A 21,492-nucleotide genomic window follows, 5' to 3' on the forward strand; every position below is an offset into this window, starting at 1 on the left:
GCGTGACGTGCATAGAGCAGAGTCCTGTGTGTGTGACGTGCGTGGAGCAGAACTGTGTGCGTGACGTGCATAGAGCAGAGCTATCTATTATCTATCAAACACCCTAGAGGCGCTATCACATTGATGTCAGCACGGTCCTAAAAAAGCAGCCGTGTGCTTACAACTCCAATCCTTCATTATACTATAAGTGGTGCATTGCGCCACCAGAAACACTGCTGCTATAATTTCCTAATAATTACTAGTAATTATATACAAGAGATACCCAGGTTATACCAGCATGGTGCATATCACTTTATGTACACAGGAGATGTATAACTTATACTAGCTGTATATATTTAATGATAGACAGGAGGTACCCAGGTTATAACAGCATCCCCTACATACAGGAAATCCATGGTGTTGCAGTGTCCATCTACAACCGCCAATCCCTTCCTTGATGGACGCACCAAACCTCAGTTCTCTGGAGCCATTGGAGTCCAAGTAGCCCCTGGCCTGGTTTCTGCTATCATTCTATCCAGTATGGGCAAGTAGGTTTGATGGCTCTGACCCCAACAGGTAGTGACAGGCTTATGGCACAGGGTAGGCCGCAGGCTGACCTCCGCTCACATGCATCATGAAGGCTGGTGCTGTGCCTCTGACTCTTACCTGCTGTGCAGGAGGAAGATACAAAGTTTGGCGTCCGCTTCCTTTCCTCTGTTCGGCCTTGTTGACACAACAACGCACATAAGGGTCAAGAAAATGACGTGTGCGATCTTCAGCGTGGGGGCAGCAAGAACAACTGTTCAACAAGGATGGCCACCGGTCAAAATGAAAAAACATCCCTTCTCTCATTAGTAGTGCACTGCACCGTTACCCCTATTGCACTGTATGATCACATGTTAATAGACATTTCCCTACACACAATCTATTAAATTCTCCATAAATCTCCATCTGTTACACATCACGCCGTCCCAGTATTTATAGAATAAACTAGTAAATGCTTCAGATTTTCTCAAAATTTTTTTCAATGCAATTTCCCACTGAACCACAAGATGGCGCCGTAGGATAATAAATGTCCGTACTGCCAGCATTTTACTATAACTGAACTTACGTTAAAGGTAACCCGCAGAGCTTAAGAAGAAAACACAACGGCCAGCAAAAAGTTACATTTTACTGCTGCAATTAGGAGAAGTGATCAGTGGGCGGAGCTAATCTTATGAATACCACATGATAATGCGAATCCAGCGCCAGTCAGGCATACTAATGAATAATATATGCCGCCCCCTCCCACCATGTCTCCATTTTAGGGCAGGTACAAGACTGTTTAGGCCGGATTCACATTACTGTGTTTGCACTCGCAAATATGCAGCGAATAGAATCCATTGATTTCAATGGTTTTTTTCACAAGCACGTATTTTGCGTGTAAAATTCGGTCATGCAAAAAAAAAAAAAAAAAATACACGTTCTATTTTCCTGCACATTTGTGCTGAGACATATGAAACTAATCAGGATAATTAGCCAAACAAAGAGAAAAAACGCAAATATGCATATACACGTGTGAATCCAGCCTTAGGGCTTTAAGACCCAGAGATGTCGTTTGGGGTCTGCCGCATCGTAACGCATATGATGTCACGTCTCATGAAGGATGCAATCACGGAGGTGTGACATCACTGCCACAAGGCCAACTGCGTTAATCCGTCAGTTTCCTCTGTGCAGGGGATCTATCTATACAGTATCCAGAGGAAGCTATTATCTCTTCCATGGGACACCCCACCCCCCTTAATGTGCAGCAGCGCCCACCAAAAGGCCCAGTTATACTTCTAGGCATATTGATCATCGACTCTCAGAACGGAGCCCCATGCTTGGTCCCTTTGTCATTACTGGCCACACTCAACCGAGCACACTCTAAAGCTGGGTTCCCACGGGACGCTTTCCCAGCGGAAATTTCTCTTTTCTGGCGCAGCAAAATAAATGCAAGATTTCCGCGGGATAAGTACAGCTCCAAAACCGGCAGCACTTCGCCGCATGCTTTTCCGTTGCGACTGGCGCTTGCACAGAGAGGAGCGAGGCCGCAACGGAAAAAAATAAATTAAATGGACATGCTGTGTCCCGGGAATCCACACCGCAGCGCCAGCTATTACCGACTTTGCTGCAACAGATGGTCCGCCCCGTGTGGATGCGATTTTTGACAAATCTCATCCACATGGCTGGCGAATCCAGGGATTACTGGTCGCAGGCGGATTTGCTGCTTTGAAATTCTGCGGCGAATCCGCCCCGTGTTAACCCAGCCTTAAGAGACCTTTCCCACGGGACGGAATAGCCCGCATTAAAGGCGCCAGCTGCGGTAAATTCCGCACCCAAATCGTCTAACTGCCTGCGGATGCAGAATTTAAAATGGCTTAAAACATACCTGCACCTCCGCATCAAAACCCGCAGCTAGACCCGTGGAACTCTGCAGCCGCGGCTTTGCTGCATCCTGCGGTGTTATTTAGTTTGTCACGCTTAAGAAATTTGCAGGGTTGAAGGACGATCCCAAAACTATTGCGGCGCCCAGCGGAAGAGACGGTTTTCTTTTATTTGCACGTAATAACCCCACAGCAATGACATCACTGCCGCTACTCGTTAGCACACAGAGATTGGTATTAGTGGTTACAACATTAGAGATATTGATGCTTCACATGATGCATGATCGCGCTTCAGCATCATCCATCTGCGGGAGCATGAGCGAACTTAAGGTCACGTTTAGCTCGCTTACACCTCACACTACTCAGGGAGTAACCCGAGAGTGCAACGAGGAACAGGCCTCATGAGACCCCAGTGAATGACACCCGTTACCCGAGAGCAGTGGTACAAAATGCCTGCAGGCTTTAATAAATACAAGCATGAACTAAAACTTCTCCATCTTTCACAATGGCGGCGTTGCCCAGCTGAGGAGCCGAGCCACCGCGAGGTAATTGGTGAACAGGAACTAAAATTTGGGTCCTCATAGAGAAGCAGCACGAATTATACATGGACCCACGGCTTCTTATATGCACAACTAGCAGTCACCCCGGGCCAAAATTTGCAAATACATAAGGCTGCCTGCACACGGCAGGGCCAGATTCTGCATGCAGAATCCCGCAGCGGAATCCGGCCCTGGGTGCAACGGCGTCGGCACGTACCTGTACTTTCCGTTTTCCATCTGTGCTGTGGATGGTCCGCATGGAGAGTCGTCGGACATGCGCAGTACAGATTTATTTTTCCTTTCAAACTCCGGCGTTTCCAGCGTCATCGCCTAGCGATGATGCAGAATCCGCGGCCTTTCCGCAATGTGATTGCACAAGGGCCGCAGATCGGCTTCCATTGGCTTGTGGAAAACGCAGTTGGTTTCCGCAAGAGTCCAAGAAGAATAGATTTCCCATAGCATGCTATGGGAGCTATTTGCTGCGGATCCACAGTGCAGACGCCCGCCGTAAATATCCATCCGTGGGCAGAAGCCCTAAATGGGGAAATGGGAAAGGAAGAGGGGGAAGGGAGTTAACATTACCTGGGGCTCTCCTTGGTCGCTGATCAGATGCTTCCCAGGTCCAGTTCTCCTCTCGCTAGCAAATCCACACTGTGCATTGGTGGTCTAAGACACTGAACGCCGTTTACATGACTACTAGAGATGAGCGAGCGTACTCGGAAAAGCACTACTTGCTCGAGTAATGTGCTTTATCCGAGTATCGCTGTGCTCGGGTCTAAAGATTCGGGTGCTGGCACGGAGCGGGGAGCTGCAGGGGAGAGCGGGGAGATCTTTCTCTCCTTCTCTCCCGCCCGCTCTCCCCTGCTCCCCGCTGCAACTCACCTGTCAGCCGCAGCGGCACCCGAATCTTCAGGGACGAGCACAGAGATACTCGGATAAAGCCAATTACTTGAGCGAGTAGTGCTTATCCGAGTACGCTCGCTCATCTCTAATGACTACCAATCCAAAATGCACATTCGGTAGTTAAGAGGCGTCCATGGAAGACCAATGATTGGCCCAGAAACCACAGGAGCCATAGCAGAACGACACGAGAGGAAAGCCCCAGTAATTTCACTCCCAACCCCTCTGCAACTTCACATTTTTCCCAGGATTGGAGGGTCTTTTAAAAAAAAAAAAAAAAAAAAATAGCTGATCTGAACCCTCGACGGAGCGGGGTCTGAGCTCCAACACCCTGTAGGCTTGTCTAGAAGACACTGCGGTTACTACACAGGAACACGTGAACATTCACACCAGGCCAGCGCATCCTTCATACAGAGGGAGGGGACGTCACAAAAAAGTGCGCAATGTAGACCCTGCGGTCACGACGGGCTGCGGCAGAGAACACAGTCAACCTAAAACCATGATGGGAAGCATTAAAAATATATGGGTGCCAAGTCAATTTATAGAAGAACTTTAGCTGAAAACTCAGCTTTGGCTGGAGCTTCTATCAATCAGCAACCCACAGGGGTCTACAGTGAAAAACGAGCAGCAGCGGATTGTTTAAAGTCGCGGAAATAACGTCCACATGACTGTCACTGATAATAGTGGCTGTGTGTAATACGGGGCGGCTATGTCCTTAAATACAAATCGGTATATACAGCGGAAACCCAATCTTCAGATTAGAGGGGGGTGAGAGTTATAAACAGAAGATGGGAGAATCTCGAATGCCACCCGAGAGCCCTGCTGAGCGACTATATACAAGACACAGGTTCAGCTGTATTCGCAGAGGTGACCGCAGCCCGCGGGGCAGTGAGAGCTCGTCTGCATCCAGTTCATAATGTGTTGAAGGTGGCCGCCGTGCCCACAGCCCTGGCACCAGACAAAGAGGCCTTTCACCACATGGTGGCACACAGCACACATACTGGCACACTGCCGGCATCTGTGAAAGAAAACCAAGAATGGGTTATCACAATGGCAGGTGTGTTATCCTTATATATAAAAGGCAAGGGGTGTTGGGGACAACTCAATTCTTAACCCCCTAACGCTATATAACGTAAGTTTACGTCCTGGCTGCGGGGTACTTAAAGGGGTTGTCCCGCGGCAGCAAGTGGGTCTATACACTTCTGTATGGCCATATTAATGCACTTTGTAATGTACATTGTGCATTAATTATGAGCCATACAGAAGTTATCAAAAGTTTTTCACTTACCTGCTCCGTTGCTGGCGTCCTCGTTTCCATGGAGCCGACTAATTTTCGCCGTCTAATGGCCAAATTAGCCGCACTTGCGCAGTCCGGGTCTTCTTTTTTCAATTGGGCTCCATGTAGCTCCGCCCCGTCACGTGCCGATTCCAGCCAATCAGGAGGCTGGAATCGGCAATGGACCGCACAGAAGCCCTGCGGTCCACCGAGGGAGAAGATCCCGGCGGCCATCTTCAGCAGGTAAGTAAGAAGTCACCGGAGCTCGGGGATTCAGGTAAGCACTCTCCGGTGTTCTTTTTTAACCCCTGCATCGGGGTTGTCTCGCGCCGAACGGGGGGGGGGGGGGGGGGGGGTTTAAAAAAAAAACCCCGGTTTCGGCGCGGGACAACCCCTTTAAAGCACCAGGACGTAAACTTACAACATTTGGATGGCGCGGGAATAGAGGCAGAGCCCGGACCATCTGCCAGTTGGAGACGGAGGGACGATGAGTTGCCATGGACACAAAAAAATAATTGTAAAAAAAAGTGTAAACAACACATGCTAAAAAAAAACAAAAAAAAACCCACACACTTTTTTTTTTTTTTATTTTTTTTTTTTTTTTTTACACACTTTCCCCTATTTGCATAAAAATAATTAAATCCCCCATATTTGGCATCATCGTATCCGCACCGACCTGTACAATGAGTTGGATATACCATTTATCTTGCACAGCAAAAAGTGTAAAAAACTTAAAAAATAAATAAACGCCATAAAAGCGATCCAAAAAATCCATATGTACCCCAAAATGCTACCATAAAACTACAGCTCGTTACACAAAAAGCAACAGCTCACAGAGCTCCGTCCGAGTAAAAGAAAGAAAAAAGAAATGGTTTTATTATGCAAAAGTGGAAAAACCTCTAAAAAAAAAAAAATTATGGTATCGCCGTAATCATAGCAGCCCATAGAAAAAAAAAATCATTGCATCCTTATGGCCAAAATAGGCCATGACACTAGAGCGTTAAAGTGTACGTGCGCCCCCACCCCCCCAAATGTTAGGACTGTTTAGCGCCACCTTCCGGCACTCACCGGTCACATATCCAGCCCTTGTTGCTCATGGGTCGCTTGCAGTTGGTGCAGTTGATGTGGAGAGTGGTGGAGGCCTGGTTCAGGCAGTTGATGGCGCTGCACGTGCTCAGCTTGATCACTTGGTTGGAGACGTTCCACAGCTTAAAGCGCTGCAGCAGGTCAATGTAGGAGGTAAACCAATGCTCCTGCCATGGAAGAGATGAGATGCAGATGAGAGATGGAAGTCCTGGTGCATCAGTGCGTTAGGTGAATGGCCCCTTATGTCAATGGGAGTGGTGCAAGTCTTTATATCTGACCCCGCCATCACCAAGGTGACAAGCCCAGTAAAGAGTCTACATTGTTCAAAGATGGTTTTAAACCTTTACCTGCATCTGCTCATCTATCTCCTTGCGTATTCGATCCCCCAACACAATGAGGACCGAGGCCGCCATCTGCACGTCTCCCTGCTCCGCGTAATAACACAACATGTCCCGCACGGTGGGGTTAAAGAAGTCAGAGGGCAGCCTGTTCTCATACAAGGCATGGGAGATGGAGATGAGGGAGAAAGACTCCACCGGGGTCAGGGACACGGTCTCGGCCTCGTTGCCGCTCACGTGGGGAGAGTCCGCCTTATCCTGGAGGTGATCCAGAGCTGAGGGATTGTCTGTGATCTCATGACGCAAAGGAAAACCTTCCTGGGGGAGAACGTACTCCTGCTCCTCAGCTGTAGGAGAAGAAGATCCAATATTACTGACAAGAACGGAGGTGAACCCATGGAGAATTAGACTGATCTAGTGCCACATCCTGTATTATACTCCAGAGCTGCACTCACTGTTCTGCTGGTGGAGTCACTGTGTACATACATTACTTATCCTGTACTGATCCTGAGTAACATCTTGTATTATACTCCAGAGCTGCACTCACTATTCTGCTGGTGGAGTCACTGTGTACATACATTACTTATCCTGTACTGATCCTGAGTTACATCCTGTATTATACTCCAGAGCTGCACTCCCTATTCTACTGGTGGAGTCACTGTGTACATACCATCACTTATCCTGTACTGATCCTATATTACATCCTGTATTATACTGCAGAGCTGCACTCACTATTCTGCTGGTGGAGTCACTGTGTACATACATTACTTATCCTGTACTGATCCTGAGTTAGATCCTGTATTATACACAAGTGCTGCACTCACTATTCTGCTGGTAGGGTCACTGTGTACATACATTATACTCCAGAGCTGCACTCACTATTCTGCTGGTGGAGTCACTGTGTACATACATTACTTATCCTGTACTGATCCTGAGTTACATCCTGTATTATACTCCAGAGCTGCACTCACTATTCTGCTGGTGGAGTCACTGTGTACATACATTACTTATGTACTGCTCCTGAGTTACATCCTGTATTATACTCCAGACCTGCACTCACTGTTCTGCTGGTGGAGTCACTGTGTACATACATTACTTATGTACTGCTCCTGAGTTACATCCTGTATTATACTCCAGACCTGCACTCACTATGCTGCTGGTGGAGTCGCTGTGTACATACATTACTTATCCTGTACTGATACTGAGTTACATCCTGTATTATATCCCAGAGCTGCACTCACTATCCTGCTGGTGGAGTCACTGTGTACATACATTACGTATCCTGACTGATCCTGAGTTACATCCTGTATTATACTCCAGAGCTGCACTCACTATTCTGCTGGTGGAGTCACTGTGTACATACATTACTTATCCTGTACTGATCCTGAGTTACATCCTGTATTATACTCCAGAGCTGCACTCCCTATTCTACTGGTGGAGTCACTGTGTACATACCATCACTTATCCTGTACTGATCCTATATTACATCCTGTATTATACTGCAGAGCTGCACTCACTATTCTGCTGGTGGAGTCACTGTGTACATACATTACTTATCCTGTACTGATCCTGAGTTAGATCCTGTATTATACACAAGTGCTGCACTCACTATTCTGCTGGTAGGGTCACTGTGTACATACATTATACTCCAGAGCTGCACTCACTATTCTGCTGGTGGAGTCACTGTGTACATACATTACTTATCCTGTACTGATCCTGAGTTACATCCTGTATTATACTCCAGAGCTGCACTCACTATTCTGCTGGTGGAGTCACTGTGTACATACATTACTTATGTACTGCTCCTGAGTTACATCCTGTATTATACTCCAGACCTGCACTCACTGTTCTGCTGGTGGAGTCACTGTGTACATACATTACTTATGTACTGCTCCTGAGTTACATCCTGTATTATACTCCAGACCTGCACTCACTATGCTGCTGGTGGAGTCGCTGTGTACATACATTACTTATCCTGTACTGATACTGAGTTACATCCTGTATTATATCCCAGAGCTGCACTCACTATCCTGCTGGTGGAGTCACTGTGTACATACATTACGTATCCTGACTGATCCTGAGTTACATCCTGTATTATACTCCAGAGCTGCACTCACTATTCTGCTGGTGGAGTCACTGTGTACATACATTACTTATCCTGTACTGATCCTGAGTTACATCCTGTATTATACTCCAGAGCTGCACTCACTATTCTGCTGGTGGAGTCACTGTGTACATACATTACTTATGTACTGCTCCTGAGTTACATCCTGTATTATACTCCAGACCTGCACTCACTGTTCTGCTGGTGGAGTCACTGTGTACATACATTACTTATGTACTGCTCCTGAGTTACATCCTGTATTATACTCCAGACCTGCACTCACTATGCTGCTGGTGGAGTCGCTGTGTACATACATTACTTATCCTGTACTGATACTGAGTTACATCCTGTATTATATCCCAGAGCTGCACTCACTATCCTGCTGGTGGAGTCACTGTGTACATACATTACGTATCCTGACTGATCCTGAGTTACATCCTGTATTATACTCCAGAGCTGCACTCACTATTCTGCTGGTGGAGTCACTGTGTACATACATTACTTATCCTGTACTGATCCTGAGTTACATCCTGTATTATACTCCAGAGCTGCACTCACTATTCTGCTGGTGGAGTCACTGTGTACATACATTACTTATCCTGTACTGATCCTGAGTTACATCCTGTATTATACTCCAGAGCTGCACTCACTATTCTGCTGGTGGAGTCACTGTGTACATACATTACTTATATCAGAGCTCATCTAAGCCATTAGCTGTGCGTCCGACAGGCTTACTGACAGTTTCCAGCAGCATTATGGCTCGAAGGATAAAACGCTCTAACAACAATGCTAGTGCCTGGCAGCCATTGTAGTGAGAGTAGGACTCACGGTGTGGATGGTCATGGTCCACCATATACAGCTCATCCTCGTCTCCCTCCACGTCTCCCAGGAGGTAGTCAGCAGGAACATCGCTGCCCTCAGTCTCCTCGTTCTCTGTAAGGTGAAGACAAGAGTTAAGAAGCAAAAGAAACCTGGTGGAGAGCTGACACTCCTTCCTGCGGGTTAGGTCTAATCCTTACCGTCATTATTAATGGCTGTAGAGTCAATGTGGATGCTGTCCGCCCGGCTGTCTCCCTTGCTGTGCTCCAGTCGAGCCTCGTTGCCCATGCCCGGGGGCATATCCTTCAGGTTAAAGCTGGAGAGAGATGTTCACAGTTATGGGGCCAGGTCTAGAGATAGAGACAGGACACAAGAGCTCCCAAGATCCTACCTGTTGTGAAGGGGCAGAGAGTTGCCACTTTTGCCCAAGCTATGGTTGAGATTTGTGGGTGGCACAGTGCCCAGGCTGCAGTAGATGATTCTCAGCATGGTCCACGTTTGAGCAACCTGGAAGATACCATAAGATAGAAGCTGGTAATAGTCCACAGTTAGGACTGCAAGTCCTGCAAAGTAAAGCTTTATAGAGTGCTCCAGATACCCGGTCAACACTAAACTGGTGGGCAGTGCCAGCTCCGAGCAGCTTTCTATGTAGGCTAAAGTATATGCTTAAAAGGGGCTGTCACACCTAAATAGGTCTTCCCCCTATCCACAGGATAGGCGATAACTTACTGATTACTAGGGGTCCAACCACTGGGATTCCCCCTGATCCCAAAAACGGCCACCCAGCAGTCACATATGTGCGACTGCCTCTCCTTTTATTCAGGGGTGCTGGGGACGTTCGTTTTCAGGATTGGTGGGGGGTGCCAACATTCGGACCCCACCAATTAGTAAAGACCATTCACAGGAGGCAACTGTTGACGCAGAAGCAGCTGACAACCTCCGCAGCACCAATAGTTCAAGTGAATGGAGGCGGAGTGCACTGGAGATAGTTCCAGCCGCTCCATTCACAGTAAACAGGCAGTCGATCATAGATGGACAACTGCCTGTTCACATGGAACGATCGTCATTTGATTTTTATTATCAGCATGATCCGAACAACTTATCGTTCATCGCTCAGTCACCGCCGGCATGAACACTGACAGATTACGGTTCAGATTGCCACGACCCAGCGAGAATCTGAACGATAATCGCTCAACGTAAAAGGACCCCAAGTTATCCCCTACCCTGTGGAAGTGGGAGAACTTCATTTGGTGGGACAGCCCCTTTATGAAGAGTTTTACAACTTTCTAATATACTTTGTGCTTCTATTCCTAACTCTGCTCCCTGCCAGTGAACAGAAACATTCCTGTTGACATCCAGAAGCTGAAACTCCATCTGGACCGAATGCTATTCACAACTGATGCAGAGGCCAGAGGATGGTCCCCAGGAATGTTCCTTAGGGGGTTAGCAGCAATTATTGCAGATTGCACCCAAGGTTTAATGAAGAGTTCCCCTTTAAAGGGGTTGTCCCATGAAGTTATAGGTGTTGTCCGACATTTAATTTTTATCTCAACAGTGTCCCCATGTGTAAAAATAACAAGCTAGCTTATACTCCCTTCTCCCCGCTGTGTCCAGCACTGCACTTCCAGGTCTCCCTTGTGGTGTAATGTTAACAGGCTGCAGCAGCCTGTGACACACCATACATGGGCTGCTGCAGCCTGTAAGCACTATGTCACAGGGAAGGCCCAGAGATGTGTAAAAATAATGGAGCAGCTTATACACATGGGGAGCCGGTTGAAAAAAATTAAGTAAGTCAGACAACCCCCTTTAAGTTACGTGACGCCCCCTATCCACAAGATAATGGATACCTTTCTGATAGGCAGTGGTCTGACCACTGTGATCCCCATTGATCCGAGAATCAGGGTGCACTGTATCCAAGAATCAATTAAAAGGGGTGGGGGGAGTCGCAGATGCGTACCGCAGTAACACTCATTTCAATCGGGCCGTTGGAGATAGCCAAGTACCATTATAATGAATGGAGCAGAAGAGAGCCCATACAATGGCCGCTGCATTCATTTGTAAATAATGACCCCTATTATCAGAATCCAGGGTGGTCCCAGCAGTTGACTCCTTCCTCATATCAGTACGTTATCGTCTACTCCTGTGACTAGGGGACAACTTAGCTGGTGGGACAACCCCTTTAACTGCATGAAATGTTTTGCAACTTTGTAATATTCTTTGTGCTTCTATTTCCTCACCGACTTCAAGATTTCTGCTTGCGGTCAATGAATGCAAACATCATGTTATCCAGGAGCAAAAAATCCATCCTGACCTAATACTTATCCCAACGGATAGTTTGTTACAATGTACCAGTGTAGGGAAATATCCGAGCTGTAGAATCTGTACTGGATGCAATTGCAGCAGAGCCCTGGAAAGAGTCTCCAACGATCACTAAGGCCGGCTGCACACAAACGGATTTGCATTGCGGAATCCATGGTCAGCGTCCGCAGCAAATACCGTTTGGAACATGCTATGCAGAAATCACTTTTTCCAGCACAGTTGCGGAAACTAATTGCGATTTACACGGGCGGAGGAGAAAAAAAAAAATAAATAAAATAATCTCAGCAGGTTCTATATTAGCGCAGATTCCACATGGACAGCCTCAATTGAAGTCAATGAAGGTTGTCCAACCCGCGGCCCATCCGAAATTGACATTACGGACAGGTCGCGGGTACCCGCATCATCGCCTAGCGACGGCACGGAAAAAGAAACATTTTTTAAATCTGTACTGTGCATGTCAAACGGGGGATCATCGCAGCCATCCACGATACAGATGAAGAAAAGATACAGGTACGCAGGGTCGCCGGCCGCGACCAAGGCCGGATTCTGCTGCGGGCTACAGCATGCGTAATCCAACCTGGTTGTGTGCAGCCAGCCTTAGACCTAAACTCCTCGGTGGCCGGCCTGTAACATGAGCAGTCCCAGAGGAGGTTCCCAAGAAATGTTTCGGAGGGTTAGGCACTGCACCCAAGGTGTAAGGTGGAGATCTTCTTTGAAAGGGTCATTCAATGAAATTAAGTTATCCCTATCCACTGGATAACTTATCAATGGGGGTCTGACTGCTGGGACCCCCGCCAATATTTAGAACAAGGCACCAGTGCATTCAGGACTCCCATCACCTATAATGTGGGTAGGGGATAACCTAATTTAATAGGACAACCCCTTAATGCACACCTAAGAAAATCTGTTGGCGTATCGCCAATAGGACTAGCGCCCCCGTAGCGCACAGGTGATAGTGAGTAAGTCAGTGCACATCTCCCGTTTCTCACCTGCCATCTGTTCAGTTCTCGAGCCACTTTTGCATTGTGGTCACAAAGTTCTGCTAGTGGTTTTCCCGCCAGAGCGTACCTCTCCGCCGTGGCCACGAACCAGCCCATATCCCCGCCACCAGCCTCAAATACCATCAGGCCACTGGAGATATTTTCAAACTGCTCCATGGGGTCTTGCTTCCTCAGGAAGAAGATTGGATGTCGCCTGTCGTAGGGTTTCTTATTGGAGTCATGGGAGGAGGAGGAAGAAATGAGGCTTTCCTTGGCTGCAAAGGCCAAGTCGCCCAACAATCCGTAGCAAAGGCCTTCAGGGTTGGCACGGTCTATCGGCCTCCTGGCATCTCTGAAGATGTGCTGATACAAGGTGCTGTCCTTAGATCCCGAGAGCAAAAAGTACGGGTCGTGTAAGTGACGCCAAACGATGCCCGTCGTTACGTCCTTGTGTTCTTCAAAAGTAGCAAAAGGTATGAAAGGTCGGCGTACATCCCACACATAGATGTTATGGTCCACCATCATGGAACACGTCCCGATGTGGTACTTCCTCTCAGGGCGCCACTTCACCCGGGCAACGGAGGCGATTGTCTGTACACAGTAGATCTCTTTGGCCCGGTTGGTGTTCATGTCCCACACTTTCACCATCTTATCGCGACCACCAGTGGCCAACCATCCTCTGCAGGGAAGGGATCAGAGGGTTAGAGGTGGCCATGAAGGATGTTGGGACAAGAGTAGTCGAGAAGGGGGGGGGGGGGTGAGAAATGCTGGACTCCCACCACCTCCGTGACCCCTTATAAAGGGAGTGACTACTTCCTCACCCTCCCGTTCCTGCCTGAAGGGTACATGATCAGTCCTCAATTTGTCTAGAGTAATCCCATCAATAGAAGAGAAGGATGAGGGGGATGCAGTATCTGTATGATGTGAGAGGGAAGAGGGAGGAGCAGCAGAACACACACTGACCGACCCCCTTTAGACCCCCCCATCTAGTAGCGCAACTCCATTGGCCTTCAGAGTCGCAGCAATTTGTTGTATAGATTTCACTCGGTGATAAAGACGTCCTGCAGAAATACCGGCCCCTGCGGACAGGAAGGTTCTTGTAGTTACCGCAGATTAGATGGCGGTGCTGAAAGGTTCTGATCAGCTGACAGGAAGGGGTCATCGATTTATGCTGCTTGCACCAATTTCTGACCTCCAATCAGCACGGGGCAACAGAAATCTGGATTTATATGACCAGAGAATGTTTTTTCGCTACACAGTGATGATTTTTGGCGCTTCTTTGCCCGCTGGAGCTTCTCTGAAACACAACGGCACTGGAGCTGGTCATCTGCTGTTATAGCCCATCTGTACCAAGGAACTACGAGTGGTGTGTTCAGACACGACAGTTGGAGCTCCAGCGTTGTATTCATCGGCTCCTGACTGTGCTTGTTGATTGGAATGATTCCTGACATCCTCCTCTGACCCCTTTAGGTGCCGAGCTGCTTCTATCCACAGGATCCCTTTCGCTGGATGTTTTTCCTCAATCAGGCCATTCTCCGTATACCCTCCACACAGTCACATGAGAAAACCCCACGCGGTTGGCAGTGACATCCCGGCCCCGGCTAGTCTAGCGCCGATGACCGGACCTTGTGGGATTTCCTATCCAATGTGGATTCACACCGAAACTGATCCACGGAAAACTTGTCACGTGTTTACATGCTGCACTCCAGGGTCACGGGGAGAATTTCTATACAGGGGAGCGCCAATCGTGAGAGTCCCGGGGGTCTAATAAAGGGGCCAGTCAGTGTATGTAACAATTAAGGTGGGGCAGGAAAAGCAGGACTTCCAGCACTCTCAGGAATAAAACATAGCTTTCATGACATTATATTACCCACTGGATTGAGTGTTTACCTTCCCCACAGCTCCTTATTCACATGAGGACTGATTCAATCCTATGGTGGTGAGCGGGTTTCCCTATCAATTGGAATAGCTGGGGTGTACTGAGGTGACAGATTTGGGGGGGGGGCACACAATAACCCCCTCTATTGGCAAGTGCTGCTCAGAAGGACCACACACAGGCAGAACAGAACTTCAGTCCCTACAGTATGCGATTTGGGGGTACTTGCCTATCCTCGGGGTGCCAGTCACAGCAGAAGACAGGACCGTTATGGGCAGTAAACATGCGTTCAAACCGGTCCGGCCTCCGGATGTCCCAGAGCTGAACGTTTCCATTCTCAAACGAAGCGGCAAAGGTGAAGTAGTCGCGGATGCTGAACTGGACGTCTCTCACGCTCTCCGACTGACCTGGAAACGGGAAGACTGTGGTCAGGACAGGTAGACAGGGTACAAAGCTAGTCTATGTAGCATGTATTAATGGGACACACAGAAGCTGATAAACCAATATATAGTCATTCAGGAGCTGTAGGATAATCTTGATGCAAGTACTACAACTCCCAGGATGCTACGCAACACATTCTGTAATCCCAGGGCTGTGTCAGTCTGTAGGATTATATATAAAGTTTCATCATCGTTTAATGCAAAGTTTTGCAATTTTGGGCTTCAGTTTTCCACCATTTCCAAGATCTCTGCTTGCTGTTGGCGGCTGATCCCTGCACAGACCTTTGCCCTGCTTACACAGCCCAGATTGGTACAATGTAGCAGTAAAGAATTGTAACGAGTCTACGAGGACCGGAGAGAGATTTGTGCTGCTATGAGTTTGCCTCACAGCGGATTGTCTAGACTGGATACATTGCAGCAAACCTTCAGCTGTGAGAAGTGATCAGTGTGTATGGATTGTCTGTGAATGTGAACAAGAATGATCTGATTCTCTGACAGCAAGCAAAGAGCTTGAAAACAGTGAAGTCAAATGCAAAGGGGGGAAGTTTATGTAGCATTTCATGCCAGTTTTCTGGGGCTAAAAAGACACATGCCAGACTCTAGGTAAAAACTCGCAAGTTTTTGGACTTCAGTCGGCAGCAGATCTCCCCATTTACGGGTTTACCCGTTCGTCAGCTGATTGGACAAACGAACACTCTGGTAAACTCTGAAGTCGGACTGTGTACAAACTCCTTTTGAGTATGTTCATGCGGTGGAATCTGACGCGGATCTGACGCGGATCTGTTCGCGTGGATTCCGCCTGTGAAAACTGCTACGGAAATCCGCTAATTTCTGGCGCACATTCATATGCAGATGTAGCCCTGTGAATGCGGTATTTCCCACACAATGGTATATTAAGAAGTGAAGCGTCACTTTTTAACATGGATCCACGCAAGTTGGAAATTCCGTAAGCGGATCTCGGCCATTCACAGAGAAGTACACAGCAGAAAGTTATATCCTAGCCGCGTATTTCAGACGCTGCTTTTAGAGGCGGAATCTACGCAAAAAAATCCGCTGAGTGAACATGGCTGTAGCTGTAACCCACATCACCTGAGAAGGTGCTGACCGAGTCCTTTTTCCGGAGATCGAAGCACTTCATGAAGCCGTCCTGGGAGCCGCTGAGCAGCATGTAGACCTCAGTGGGGTGGAAGCACACTTTGTTCACCGTCCTCTTGTGCTCCGTGAAAAGCTGGTCCTGCTTGTTCCGCGAGGGTTTGCCCAGGTTCCACGTCACCACCACGCCGTTAGTGGCAGCCGTGGCCAGAAGGTTTTCATCCATCTGGTGCCACACCACATCGGCACAGCTGAAGTTCAGAGACGGCTTGCGGCCCACTCTCAGGTTCAACTTTTCTGCAAAGTGGTCTTCCTCCAAGGAGTAGATCTTAAAGATGTTCCGCCCGGCCACCACTACCTGGGCGGCATCGCGGCAGACACTTATGGCATTGGCAGGGGCATCGAGGTGACAGAACATGGTGCGTCCTGTCAGGGTGTTACCGCCCAGGGCCGTGGTGACCCTCGCCATCTTCTCCATGGCAGGTACCCGGCCACTGGCCCCCTTCCAAACACCGCTGAGGGTCTCCACAAGAGCGGTTCTACAGACCAACAATGAGAAAGACCATGCTGCTCGAGGAAAAGGAGGGACGTTACGGCACGGAGAGGACTAGAACCAGCACAGCCGCCGCACCTGTAAGGATGCTATATAGAGAACCTGCAAAAGAGGAAGCAGAAGATTATGGGATTAGACGGAACAACTATGGGATGTGTGACGAGGGGGGCGACGGGCGTATGGAGGACACCAGTCTGGCAGAAGAGGACGACACGTGCAGAGATGATGGGGTTTATGGCAACTGCGCTGTGACTCAGCATCCTACGGCGTGTTGGACCTCATAGGGCCAACGCTCCAGGGGTCTCGAATATGAAGCGCGAGGAGCGCAAAATCTCACCCACTCCCTGGTGCCAGCCTGTGGCGAAAATCTGACTCTTTTCAGAGTCCAGTGTGCACTCCCCGAAGACATGCATAGGAGAGCGTGTGCATGGGACTCTAAAGAGTCAGACTTTCGGCCGGTGCGCAGACAGACGGGAACCATGAAGCACCCGTCTCGCCGTCACCTGCCCTAGGGGGCTGATTCACAGGAGCGGAATACACAGTGCATCATACGTAATATGCAGTGAATAGCGCCCCAATTTCTGTGGGGTCATTCACAGCTGCATACGTTTCATGCGACTTTTGGTTGTGTGAAGAAATAAGCCGCATGTCCGACCGTAGGGCGTATTACGTGCAGCATTAGCCCATTAAAAACAACCGCCGGGTGTATTCGCTCTGTATTTATGCACAATGGGATTTTGCGCAACCTTTTTTACATGCACAAATACGCTACTCATGCCCGCGCATTAAAAAGACTGCCGATGGGCGTAGGAAACATAAGGCAGCGGCCATGACCGGACCAAAATATCTATCTGCCCCTAACAGCGCCAAAACGTAGGTGGCTCCCAAACACGGTCAAGATAGTGCGAAAGTGGCTTCCGTGCAGTCAAGAAACCGAGGGGGGAGGGGGACGGCAACTGCTGCACAGTCAGGGGTGGGGACAGCCACTTTTGCGTTCTGTTAAGAAATGCTTAAAGGAGATGTCTCGAGGAAGCAGTGATTTTTTTTTTTTGCCCAGTCCCCCCCCCCCCCATTAAGCATACATTACTAAGCCCCCTGTAAATGACATTTCTAGCTGGTTTGTACTTACAGTTCCAGCGTTTCAGCAACTTATAAAAGTTTCCCCAAGATGGCCGCCGGCTCTTTTCCCGTCGCTCGCTGCATCCCGACGTGCGCGCTCCCGAGACGCTGCCAGCTGTGTCTCCATGACAACACGACGCCCCGCAGCCGCCGACCGGACCCACCGCAGCCGCCGACCAGTCACCCACCGCCAGGCAGCAGGTAACCGGCGCTAGCCCCCGGCTCCCCAGCGCTACGCTCCCGGCTCGCCAGCGCTAGACCCTCAGCCCAGGTGAAGGCCCCGGAGCCCAGCGCTAGGTTCCAGAGCCCAGCGCTAGGTTCCAGAGCCCAGCGCTAGGTTCCAGAGCCCAGGTGAAGGTCCCGGAGCCCAGGTGAAGGTCCCGGAGCCCAGGTGAAGGTCCCGGAGCCCAGGTGAAGGTCCCGGAGCCCAGGTGAAGGTCCCGGAGCCCAGGTGAAGGTCCCGGAGCCCAGCGCTAGGTTCCGGAGCCCAGGTGAAGGCCCCGGAGCCCAGCGCTGGGCTCCGGGGCCTTCACCTGTCAGTGAACATCACCCCCGACCCATCACTTACCTGGGCGGCTTCTCGGGACAGCTGGACACCTGGGCGGATTCTCAGGACGGCAGGACAGCTGGGCGGCTTCTCAGGACAGCTGGGCGGCTCTGCACCTTCCTCTAACAGAGGAAGGTACATAATGGCCGCTCCAGCGCGCTCCCGAGCAGTGACAGCTCGTCTGCGCATGCGCAGAAGAGCTGTAGCGGGGAGCACACTGAAGCGGCTCGTGCTGAAAGGAGAAGACCGGACTGCGCAAGCGCGTCTAAAAAAGCAAGCTGCCGGCGAATTTAGACGGAACCATGGAGACGAGGACGCTAGCAACGGAGCAGGTAAGTGAATAACTTCTGTATGGCTCATATTTAATGCACAATGTACATTACAAAGTGCATTAATATGGCCATACGGAAGTGTATAACCCCACTTGGTTTCGCGAGACCACCCCTTTAAGGTGTGCGGCAACTACCAGGATGTCAAGATAGCGGGACAGCGCCCTCCGCAGTCACTTCCACACGCAATCATGTTACGGGGGGGCACTTCCACACACACCCAAGATATGATGGGGAAACGGTGACTCCCGCGTGCTGTTGATATACAGGGGTGGCGTCTCCTGCGTGCAATCGAAATATTGGGGTGACTTCCGCATGCTGTGCAGATACAGGGGGGCACACGGGCGCGGTAAGAGGTCACAACACTCGATCGGACATGGGGCAGCCAGATATAGAAGCACTACAACTCCCAAATAACCAGGTGTGGGAGAACAAGTCTCTGCAGCCATCCCTGGGAGGACTACAAGTCACAGCAAGGAGAGCGCAGACTGCAGCTGTAAGCAAGGAAAAAGTTGCAGGAGGGAAGCGGAAGGACGGTGCACCCGCCGGGACCGGGCAATATAGAGCCCCGGACCCCCGTCACTGATGTCACCCGCCGGGTCACCATTCACCCCTGGGCACGAGACACTCACCGGCTCACTCGTCACACCGGAAACAGCCGAGTTTGTAAATGGTCCGCCGCTTATTATCTTCCCCCATCTGCTCAGTAATCCCAGAATAAAGGTTCCGTGCTCACAACGTTCCGGCCGGGTATTAACCCCCCACCCCGGACCTTGTAGAGGAGGCACAAACCAGCTACCAGATATGGGCAGTGCAAGACAGTTGTGGACTCGTCCTATGTGTGTGTGTAACCCCCAGGGGCAGCTGCAGACCCCATAAGTACTACTGCCTCCCGTTTTGTCGGTATTTGCTTCCCACCATAAAGCTCTCAATTATTTGTCGCTTGCTTTCCCAGGACAGATATCTAGTATCGGAGATCAGCGGCGCCGAGTGCTGCTCATCCTTCCACAAAGACCCTCCCTTTTGGGTGATTCCCCGCTTTGTTCAAGAGACTCCCCCCATAGACAAGAGTCATGAATCCCCCGAATCTCCGTAGATCAGCAGGTAAGCGCTTGTTTACAGCGCAAGTAGAAAATCCGCCTGTGTGAACGGCCGTTACATCCACCTCTAACAGGTCCTTTGGTCTTCCTAATATTCTGCGCACTCTCCTTTAACAACATCAGACTGCGGTGCTTTGTTTTATGTGGGAAAACAAAACCTGAACTGAATTAAAGTGAGAAAAACGGACGCGGCGCAAATCCCTCTGAAATCATTGGGACTTAAAATGGAAGAAAAAAATCTCCTCGAATGCAAACCAAAATCATAAACCCTGATGTGAACGAGCCTTTAGGCCGCAGGTCCATGGACGATTTTGCCATGCGAGGTTTGTGCGCTGTGAGAGAGCTCACACGGACATAGAAACCATTGTTTTCAGCGGGTCTACGTATTGTATTTATCCTCGCGCGGTGATCCTGCGAGACAGAAGCTCGCCAACATGTTCTACAACAAGTTACAGATCGCATCAGACTCGCATGTACGTGTAAGGCCGGCTTCACACGGGCAAGATTTGCGCATTGCAAGATGCCCAAATCTTGCACGAATATGAACCCTATTCTTCCAAATGGAGTCATATACATGAGCGATTTTTCATCGTGGCACGATGTGAAGAAAAAATCACAACATGCCCTATCTTTGGGTGTGCCCTCGCGTCGCCCATTGTTTACCATGAGGCCGGCGGCAGCATCGCCCCACGTTCTGGGTGCACACGACTGTGAAGTGAGGTCTCCCCATTGAAAACTCAATGCGATCCTCCCCCACGGGTGTCAGCCGTGACAGAGGAACGCTAAATCCCCGAGGTGATGCGAGGTGGCCTTGATATAAAAACGCCTCGCACCCGCAGGGAAATCACGTGTTGGCAAGCGAAATATCGGGCTGCGCATCACCCGCCCGCGTGAAGTTAGCCTAAGTGCAATATATATATATATATTTTTTAACTTTCCTATTGGAAAAACGTGCACGTGAAAAACGTATGTTCAGCGATGCAATTTCCCAGCAAATCGCGTTGTACTAGCATAGAGAAGCGCATTTATATAGAAGCGATATCGGTCTAAGTTTTTCAAACCGCTCTCGTAATCGCCCTTGTAAATACGGCCTTAGACTCACATCTGCATATCTTGTTTCCGTTTTCCTGCCCACCGCGCCCCCATTGACTATAGATGGGTGCGTCTGGCTTGCATGGTGCCCTCCAGCGGTTTCGTGGATCATGTAGCGCAGATATTAGGTTGATATGTGCCGGACGCCCAAATCGGAGCCCCCGATGAAGTTGTGACCAGAGCCCCAGGGCGGACGTAAACTTCAGTATTTGCTGCTCTGATGTGGGTCTACTGCGCTCCGGCTCCTGGGGACCGGGGATGGTATGTGGGATTTTAGCGCTTCTCATGTTTTCTTCGTGCAGGAAGTAAGCCGCTACTAGAGGCGTCTGATCGCAGCAGCTTATTGCCCTTTCTTCAGCGGTGCGCGGAGGACGCGCGAGCGGTGATGGTGGAGTCAGCATATCTGCTTACTTATAGGGTCAAAGCCTCGGTTTAGGAAACCTCGCTAAATGACCATCTGTACAAAGTTCGCCAAGTCCTGCTGATAATAGAAGAGGACGGCAGGCTAAGCACAGACACACAGGCAGCAGGTCTGCTTCACTGGTGGGTATCACAGGCTTAGATACACGGGGATCAGCAGCACAGTGTCCCATTGGTTT

The 21,492-nt window shown here is 49.6% G+C and overlaps 1 protein-coding gene across 1 annotated transcript; it reads right to left on the reverse strand.

Moving 5' to 3' along the window:
- Positions 1–2,822: 2,822 nt before the first annotated feature.
- WDR24 (WD repeat domain 24) lies at positions 2,823–19,359 on the reverse strand. Its single transcript, XM_066576735.1, has 10 exons — positions 19,334–19,359; positions 16,151–16,808; positions 14,851–15,028; positions 12,755–13,424; positions 9,838–9,953; positions 9,647–9,762; positions 9,456–9,560; positions 6,533–6,870; positions 6,168–6,352; positions 2,823–4,841 (listed from the first exon to the last, which is right to left on the reverse strand). Exons 2-10 carry the CDS (start codon positions 16,629–16,631, stop codon positions 4,673–4,675), a joined length of 2,358 nt encoding a protein of 785 aa, XP_066432832.1. The 5' UTR covers positions 16,632–16,808; positions 19,334–19,359; the 3' UTR covers positions 2,823–4,672.
- Between the last annotated feature and the right edge of the window lie 2,133 nt (positions 19,360–21,492).

This window comes from Eleutherodactylus coqui, chromosome 8 (genome assembly GCF_035609145.1).
Source record: "Eleutherodactylus coqui strain aEleCoq1 chromosome 8, aEleCoq1.hap1, whole genome shotgun sequence".
Classification (NCBI taxonomy): domain Eukaryota; kingdom Metazoa; phylum Chordata; class Amphibia; order Anura; family Eleutherodactylidae; genus Eleutherodactylus; species Eleutherodactylus coqui.

What these genes read in the sequence shown, in the direction of transcription:
- WDR24 (XM_066576735.1), bottom strand. Translation starts at nt 16,631, where the DNA reads ATGGAGAAGATGGCGAGGGTCACCACGGCCCTGGGCGGTAACACCCTG. An exon ending in GACTGGCACCCCGAGGATAG is followed by an intron (nt 13,425 to 14,850) that starts GCAAGTACCCCC and finishes CCTTCCCTGCAG; the next exon opens with AGGATGGTTGGCCACTGGTG. An exon ending in GAGAACTGAACAGATGGCAG is followed by an intron (nt 9,954 to 12,754) that starts GTGAGAAACGGG and finishes GGTATCTTCCAG; the next exon opens with GTTGCTCAAACGTGGACCAT.